Genomic DNA, 8,470 nt, shown 5'->3' with positions numbered 1-8,470 from the left:
TTGGTATCGTTCCAGAACTGTCTTTTGGCCAGTTTTATGCATCTAAACCAGGGGCTTCAAATGCGGGTTTTTCCTTTCAATTAAGACCTAGACAACCAGGTGAGGGGAGTTCTTTACTAATCAGTGACCTTAATTCATCAATCAAGTACAACGGAGGAGCAAAAACCTGCAGACACTCAGCCCTCCGTGGAACGAGTTTGACGCGTGATCTAAAGGAAGTAGGGAGCCCTGGCTCTAATGAAGCCCTACCAAGGCCTCAGACCCGTTGAGCACGGGTTCTCCGGAATGTGTTGTCAGGGTGTGTCAAGACTCAACACCTCCACCCTAATTGCGCCGGCCAAGATTTCATTTGACAGACACAGTGTCCCTCTCACCTCCATACCCCTTAAACTTTAAGAGGACAAAAAAACAACACAACCAACTGGATAGAACTGGTCTGCAGAAAGCACATGCAGCAGAAGAGGATAAACTGAAAGAACAGTAGGAAGACAAGCGCTCGCCAGTTATCAGGTGTGTTATGACGCTTTTAGAGATCATTGCATTAGATTTGACAGATATTAGGGGAGACCGATGCTGATTGTCACTTTTTACTCTGGTGTGATTCTCAGCACCAATATCTTGCAAGACTCTTTTCAACAGTAATATAAATACCAAGGTATTGTGTTAATGGGAACCATTTAAAACATTTTTTTATCCTCATCTTATTCCAACATGGAGTTATTAGCCATCAAACACTCACAGGGTTGGTTGGATGTCAGTCTGGTGTTGGTTGCCACAATGTTTTCTATCAGTTTATTCCTTTTGTAACAAGAAATGATGCGATGTAATTAAATAGCCAAGATTTTCTATAAATCGATCAATATTATAGATCACATAATTCAGCATTTTATGCCTTGAACATGACATTTAGCAAATTATTCACAAACATGTGGGTGTGACATGTGAGAGAGCCAAGAGTAGGTAATTTGATGTATTAATGTTTAATATATATATATAATGTGACATTTGATGTAGGGAAATTGCGTTTTGTTTGTCAGGTGGTCAGAATATTGCTTTGTCCAGGAAAATAGACTTGGTATTTTGTCTTATTTCATCTGATCAATATTTGTTAAATTAAACGTTGGTAAATTTAGCTAATGGATGGAGTTAGAATTCAAATGAATTGACAAGGTAAATTGGCTAATTGGTTGTTTTTAAAACGCATGGTTGGAATTTTTCAAGATGACGTGCAAGTGTGTGCACTCACCCGCCACGTTAAGAGACGACAGGGTCACTGTCAGGACATACCTGTCCTCTATCCCGACAATCCGAACGCTGACAGCCTTCGCATGTCCCGTAGGCGAGTTCCCTGGGTGTACTTCTGTTAAAATAACTTGCTATATTTTATCGAAAGGGGCACAAAAATAGAACGTGTAGCGTGTTTTACGCAAGCTTTAAAAACAATCCGTTTTGTAGATGGCGCACGTGCGTAAACCCTCGATTTAAAGTCATCAAATGTTTGAAAGTGTAATGAATTGTAGCCTAGTTGTAGGCCTGTCAACTATTAATTGATAGTTTCCTTGTATGTAAATAATATTGGATTATGGCATTTTTCAAAATATTTGTAATTGAAACTGCAGTAGCCGAATTGGAATGCCATTGGACATGGATGGTGGCTATGGCAGCACGGCAGTGGGCTCTGGGATGTCGGGCAGTCTGGGTGGCTCTGAGACGGTCCCACTGCTGATCACAGACCCCGAACCAGAGACGCCGAAATGGCAGCCCATGTCCAAGGAACAGCTGGAGTTCGAAGCGGGGGGGGCAGGGTGGAGGAAAATACGCTCCCTCCTGATGTTGGTCTTCTGGTTGGGTTGGCTGGCCTTGCTGGGCGCCTCTATCGCCATCATAGTGCAGAGCCCTCGGCCGGTCGCACCGACGCTACTGTGGTGGCAGAGGGCGCTGTTTTACCGCGTACAGCCCATACTGCTCATGGACGCCCAGAACGAGGTGCCAGGTGGTATCGACGGTGAGTTAAAGGAAGAGGGCGGTCAGTGGCCCTAAACACCCAAGAATACAATAGCTGCACTATATAGACTACTCTGTCTACACAATGTAAAGTGTGCATGCGCTGGGAAAGTAGCGCTTTTAGTACAAACACTTTATTTAATGTTTTTTTAAACACAAAACGCACTAAAAATTACAATGCAGTCTTAAACATTTTTAAAAGGCATTGTGTCCACATTGATATACACTGATTAATCCTACTGATATACACTATTTATACAAAAGTATGTGGATACAAATTAGTGGATTTGGTTACTTCAGCCACACCCGTTACTGACAGGTGTATAAAATGGAGCACACAACCATGCAATCCCCATAGACAAAAATTGGCAGTAGAATGGCTTTACTGAAGAACTCAGTGACCTTTAACATGGCACTGTCCATAGGATGTTAGTTTGTCACATTTCTGGCCTGCTAGAGCTTCCCCGGTCAACTGTAAGTGCAGTTATTGTGAAGCAGAAATGTCCAGGAGCTTCAACTGCTCAGCCACGAAGTGGTAGGTCACACAAGCTCACAGAACGGGACTGCCGAGTGCTGAAGCGCGTAGTGCATAAAATATTTCTGTCCTCGGTTGCAACACTACCTACAGAGTTCCAAACAGCCTCTGTTTTTTCACGGTTTGGGCTAGGCCCCTTAATTCCCGTGATGGGAAATCTTAACCCTACAGCATACAGTGACAATCTAGACGATTCTGTGCTTCCAACTTTGTTGCAACCGTTTGGGGTAGGCCCTTTCCTGTTTCAGCATGACAATGCCCTTGTGCACGAAGCGAGGTCCATACAGAAATGGTTTGTTGAGATCGGTGTGGAAGAACTTGACTGGCCTGCACAGAGGCCTGACCTCAACCCCATCGAGCACCTTTGGGATTAATTGGAACACCGTCTGTGAGCCAGGCCTAATCGCCCCAACATTAGTGCCCAACCTCACTAATGCTCTTGTGACTGAATGGAAGTCCCCACAGCAATGTTCCAACATCTAGTGGAAAGCTTTCCCAGAAGTGGTGGCTGTTATAGCAGCAAAGGGGGGACCAACTCCATGTTAATGCCCATGATTTTGGAATGAGATGAGCAAGTGTCCACATACTTTTGTTTGGGGTGCTGCAAAAAATTATAATTTGCAGACCTGCTGGAAAAACCTGTTTGTCCGCACTACAGACAGTTATATCGTCTGCTAATACAAGACTACAGGCTCAGTACACTACTTTTGTGAAAAATATTTATACTTTTTTTCCCGGGGGTGCTACAGCACCCTCAGCACCCCTACTTCTCACGGCTGCTCTGTAAATTCTCCTAACCTGCTACAAAAAAGTCACTTCTTGTCATAGCTGAATCGAAGCGTCATATCTGTAAAGCTAGTTTCTGAGTTGTTTTGTGGTATTCTTCTGGTTGTTCAGTGGTGTGTGAGCAGCTACCGTACCTGAAGTCCCTGGGTGTGAAGGCTCTGATCCTGGAGGGGCTGTTTCACCAGGACGCGTCCCCACTGGACCTCAGAAAGATTGATGAGCGAGTGGGTACAGTGCCTCAGATCCAACAACTGCTCATGGAGAGCCACAACGCAGGTATGTACCCAAGAAATCATTGCCCTTACCAGGGGCACAACTTTCACTGGAAATGGGGGACATGGGCCCCCCCCCCCCCCCACATTCTGAAATTGCGTTTTTTGTTATCATTGGAATGTGATACAAAAACAGTTATGCCCCCCCACACACACACGCACACACACTTCTAAAACAAAAAATTGAGCCCCTGGCCCTTACAAGTTGACTAATGCCAGACCTAAACTGAGGCCAGCTAGCCTGTATCCTCACAAGGACATTTCCAGAGCTCTTGAAAGATGCACTTAACTTATTGTATGTTCTGATCCACTATTCACATGGTCTCCCTCCTTTAGGCATCAAAGTAGTGTTTGACTTCTGTGATCTGGACCTGTTCGGACCTAAAGACTCGGTCGGCAACGACTCTGCTGTTCCCTCTGACCTCACTGGCTCAATACAGGTAGGATAGGTCTTGCATGACACCATGAGTAGAATGGCTAGATCTTGGTTTCAATTGTTAGACTTTTTAATAGTTTTAATAATTGTTCTGTTTCTCCAGTATGCACTCCGATTTTGGTTGGAACAGGGTGTGGCAGGATTTGGGATCTGTGACACAGATGCTGCGTATTCAGAAAAGGTCAGACTGTTGAGCAATGCTCAAAATTGGTTGCCATCCAATCAAAGCCAGACCAATTGGTTTCAAGTTCATTCGTTATAAGCACAGATGTTTAACTGAATGTTATCCATTCATGCCGTCTGTTCGTTTTAGACCCTGACCGAGTGGAGAGTTCTGGTCAAGGAGTTCAACACATCAGATGATGAGAGGTGCTGTGGCACTGCGAACACTTCTAACATACAGTACAGACCAAATGATACACAACTTGGTTGATTATATGTGAGGAATCTGTTTAGGATTGAGGAATATCTAGTTCATGTTTTATTGCAAAGTAGTTGCGGTTGACGTTGGAATGAAACCTGTGTCATCTGTGCAGGATTGTAGTGGTGAAACAAACAGGAGAGTCTCTACCTGCCCTGAATACCTCTAGCACGTCAGTCAACAGCTCATTGGTGGAGCTGGTTATGATGTCACTTCTGCCGCTTGAGCATCACCCTCTGTCCGGACAGGAAGTGGCCATTGCTGTGGAGAGACACCTGTCGACATCCCACGGCGAACTTTGGCCCAGTTGGACGGTAATGACCCAACATTCTTTCTGTTCATTCTATCACAAAGTATAGGCTAGTGAGGATGGTGTCCAACTCCTTATTTATTGGCAAAATTGCATCAATAGTGTGTGTGTGTGTGTGTGAGATACCAGGTGGGCGGTGAAGCATCACCGATGTTGCACAGAATACTCCTGGTTCTGATGATGACACTACCTGGATCACCTGTTGTCAAATACGGAGAAGAAATAGTTAATTCACCGGTAAGAGACTTGAGTCCTGGGGATGCAATACAGACTACCTGCATCTGATGTGCTCATGCTTTATTTAGTACAGTGGAACACCATTGAATCGTTTTCTTTCTGTGGTGAAGAATGTGTCTGCAGACATGAGCTGGGAATGTGAGGCAGACAAGACCAATGGACTGAACGACTCTGTTGGGGGGAGTAGTGTAAGTAAAATAATATCAAATTTGTTAGTCTTCATATACCCACTGTATTACCATATCTGAGCTCAGTGGTTCTAGGAAAGATGCAAGTGGTTTAAGGATGTTTACCACAGAAAGTCTCTCAGAATGACAGGCCTATTTTTCCTTTGATCTGTTTCTCCGTTTACGACACCTCTGTTCTTCCCTTCTTTCCTTCAGGAACAGAGGAAGCTCAAACACTCTGCCTTGGCTCTGTTCAGCTCCCTCAGTGGCTCTCGCCTCAGAGAAGAATCTCTCCTTTATGGGAGCTTCACCTTTCTCCCCTTCAACACCACCTCCCTCCCCTCCAACTCCACCCTGGACCCCCCGTTGGCCCCGGTGCTAGCCTTCCTACGCTCTTGGGGCTGTGTCCACTTCCTGGTGCTGCTCAACCTTGGGCCTGAGGCCCAAGCTCTGGACCCAGCATGGGCTCCCAGCCTTCCCACTTCTGGGGTGTTTGTGACCAGCACAGGGATGGACCGCCTGGGTGGCACCTCCCTGGAAACACTGAGGCTCCAGCCAGAGGAGGCCATAGTCATCAAACTGTTTGAGTCTGGCAGCTACTCCTCCTAGGGCCTGGGGTCTGGGGCATTAGGCAGCGTGAGAGGGGCTAGGACTGGATGCCGGGGAGGATAACTAGGCAGAAATAGTAACTATTTAGCCATCTATTCCTTTTTTTCTTTTCTTTTGAGGCTGTATCAAAATGTCAAAATGTTCTTAAAATAATAAATCATTGTTTATCATTTGTTCTGATGACATGGTCAACTTCAGAGGGTGCCAAATATTTTGACTACAATGCAAACACTGGGCGAAGAATTTAAAGGCTATGGCTGAGATTAGTCAGCCCTAGTTGATATTTTTTCCACCAATTTGTATTTTGACCAATAACAGATCTTTTGCAGAGCTGATCTGATTAGTCAAAAGACCAATTAGTGACAAAAGATCAGAATTGGGCTGCCTGTGTATGAACATGGGCAGTTTACTGTAAATTATCATGAGTGACAAACACTTGACTCAACAGTTGATTTCAACATCTTTCAGTTGAGAAACAACATTGTATGCTGTATCCTGAGGTATGCAGCAGGGTAATGTGGTGAAACACAGTAAATCACTGAATCAACCACAATGAGTGGTGGGAAGGTCTCACATGTTTCTGGTTCAAAGTACATTACTGCTTTGAGTGATTTATATAATGGTGCCAAAAAGCAAAGCAGTTTGAAACAAAACCTGACACATGCACTACTCATCCCTTCCAATTCTTGTTGTGGACAGAAAGCTAGAAATAAATAATTGCAGGCCAACCGAACAGCATCAGCAGCCAGGGTTCAGGGTGACACATGCAACGTCTGGGCCAGCAGTATGTATGCTGATGGGGAGGGGGCCAGGACAGAGATTGGGAAACCGTGGTCAAGGGAATGACACTCCTCCAGTGTGTCACCTCAGAATATATGCCGCGTTCAAAACAACTGGGAATTGGGAGCAGGGGACGACGATGAGACTATCTCCGACTAGGATAAATTATTTTGAACTGTCATCCAACTCGGAATTCCAAGTCGGAAACATCTTTCTGACCTGAAGATCACTGACATGATTTGACCTCGTTTTTCCCCCCCCCCCGAGTTCCCAGTTGTCTTGAAAGAACCAATACAAAACTAGTTTTTGCGTGGATTCCGGGACGCGATTAGTTTTAAACAGCTTGGACCGCTATTTCTTGTCCCGGAATCCCGTTTAACACAGGTTGAACTCTACTTGACAGAGACGCTAAACTGCTAGCCATCAAGCTAACGAAATTGGTACCAGATGAGTTTTGCAATGGAGCGCTCTTTGGGAGAAATAAATGAACGCTTCCATCGCTGTAGGAGCTGTATTTATTAAGTATTGTTTATAGGCTTGAGGTGGCTTCCTTGATCACGGAGGTAGGCAGCCTACGTAAAAAACGGGAAACGTAACTCATGCAAGCAGTAAAATGAGATTTAAAAAACACAAAACACCTTATGGAAGGGGACTGTGAAGCAACACAAACATAGGCACATGCATACACACACGATGGCATACGCACTACATACACGTATACATGGGTTTTGTACTGTAGATATGTGGTAGTTGTGGAGTAGTGGCCTGAGGGCAAACGGTGTGTTGTGAAATCTGTGAATGTATTGTAATGTCTCTAAACTTGTATAAACTGCCTTAATTTCGCTGGACCCCATGAAGAGTAGCTGCTGCCTTGAAGTCTTTCATTGTGTTTGGTGTGAGTTGACCAGCCACTGGGGGATGCTATTGCACAAGTCAGGGCACTGCCATACTATTTCCACTTTGTGTTGTGTGGCCCCAAGGGTATAACGTGTTAATGGTACGTTTATGATTTTCAAACAAGCCAAACCCATTCATCTAATATCAGTATCTAAACAATCATGAATTAGTTGAACTGGTAGGAGTGCTTTCAAGAAACAGCCTTTAGGCTGCGTTTAGACAGTGTAGTTATTGACAAAAGAGCTGATCTGATTGGTCAAAAGACCAATTAGTGGAAGATCCACATTAGGATGCCTGTTGTAAATGCAGCCTTATACAGTCACATGACCAAGAACTACCTGCGGTAAACCCAACTATTCTTACCTTTAACCCAAACTGCTGGCACTCATAATCTCTGACCATTACTCCTCAATTTGTTCATTCTCACTCCTTTAATTCCTCAGATAGTAATATTCAAGGTTGCCATTAATATCTGCCTCTTTCTGTGTACAATTAATATTTGCCAATCACCAACCAGGTCTACAGACATAGTAAAATCCCAAAACCATATTATACCAGTTAACCCACAAGCCCTCCAATTCCTCAGAACTGTATATTGAGATATACACTGAGTATACAAAACATTTAGAACACCTGCTCTTTCCACGACATAGACTGACCAGGTGAAAGCTATGATCCCGTATTGATGTCACTTGTCAAATCCACTTCAATCAGTGTAGATGAAGGGGAGACAGGTTATATAAAGATTTTTAAGCCTTGAGACAATTGAGAAATGGATTGTGTATGTGTGACATTCAGAGGGTGAATGGGCAACCCAAAGGACATCCAGCCAATTTGACACAACTGTGGGATTCATTGTTATTATTAGAAAAATAGCAGATTTTTTTTTTCAAAAGACCAATAAGTGGGAAAAATAATCAGAATTTGGCTGCCTGTGTAAACGCAGCCAATGTGTCTGGCATTTCCCACCAGTTCTTACATATCACATACCTACATAAACCCAAGGGGTCATTCTG

At 44.1% G+C, this 8,470-nt stretch overlaps 1 protein-coding gene across 1 annotated transcript; it reads left to right on the top strand.

Annotated features, from left to right (window-relative positions):
• The first annotated feature begins 89 nt into the window (after nt 1-89).
• On the top strand, nt 90-6,017 carry LOC123729249 (amino acid transporter heavy chain SLC3A2). Its single transcript, XM_045703531.2, has 10 exons — nt 90-510; nt 1,620-2,005; nt 3,437-3,601; nt 3,934-4,037; nt 4,137-4,214; nt 4,347-4,402; nt 4,570-4,768; nt 4,894-5,001; nt 5,112-5,189; nt 5,385-6,017. The coding sequence occupies exons 2-10, from the start codon at nt 1,633-1,635 to the stop codon at nt 5,775-5,777; spliced, it is 1,554 nt and encodes a 517-aa protein (XP_045559487.1). The 5' UTR covers nt 90-510; nt 1,620-1,632; the 3' UTR covers nt 5,778-6,017.
• Nucleotides 6,018-8,470: the final 2,453 nt, after the last annotated feature.

The sequence above is a fragment of the Salmo salar genome, chromosome 20 (assembly GCF_965601325.2).
Source record: "Salmo salar chromosome 20, fSalSal1, whole genome shotgun sequence".
Classification (NCBI taxonomy): domain Eukaryota; kingdom Metazoa; phylum Chordata; class Actinopteri; order Salmoniformes; family Salmonidae; genus Salmo; species Salmo salar.
Note: the sequence above shows the minus strand (reverse complement) of the source record. Positions and strands in the feature narration are given on the sequence as shown.

Bases quoted from the DNA above. Each gene is read 5' to 3' on its own strand.
- LOC123729249 (XM_045703531.2), top strand. From the start codon at position 1,633: ATGCCATTGGACATGGATGGTGGCTATGGCAGCACGGCAGTGGGCTCT. The intron at 2,006-3,436 runs GTGAGTTAAAGG...CTGGTTGTTCAG, and splicing joins GGTGCCAGGTGGTATCGACG to TGGTGTGTGAGCAGCTACCG. The intron at 3,602-3,933 runs GTATGTACCCAA...TCCCTCCTTTAG, and splicing joins CATGGAGAGCCACAACGCAG to GCATCAAAGTAGTGTTTGAC.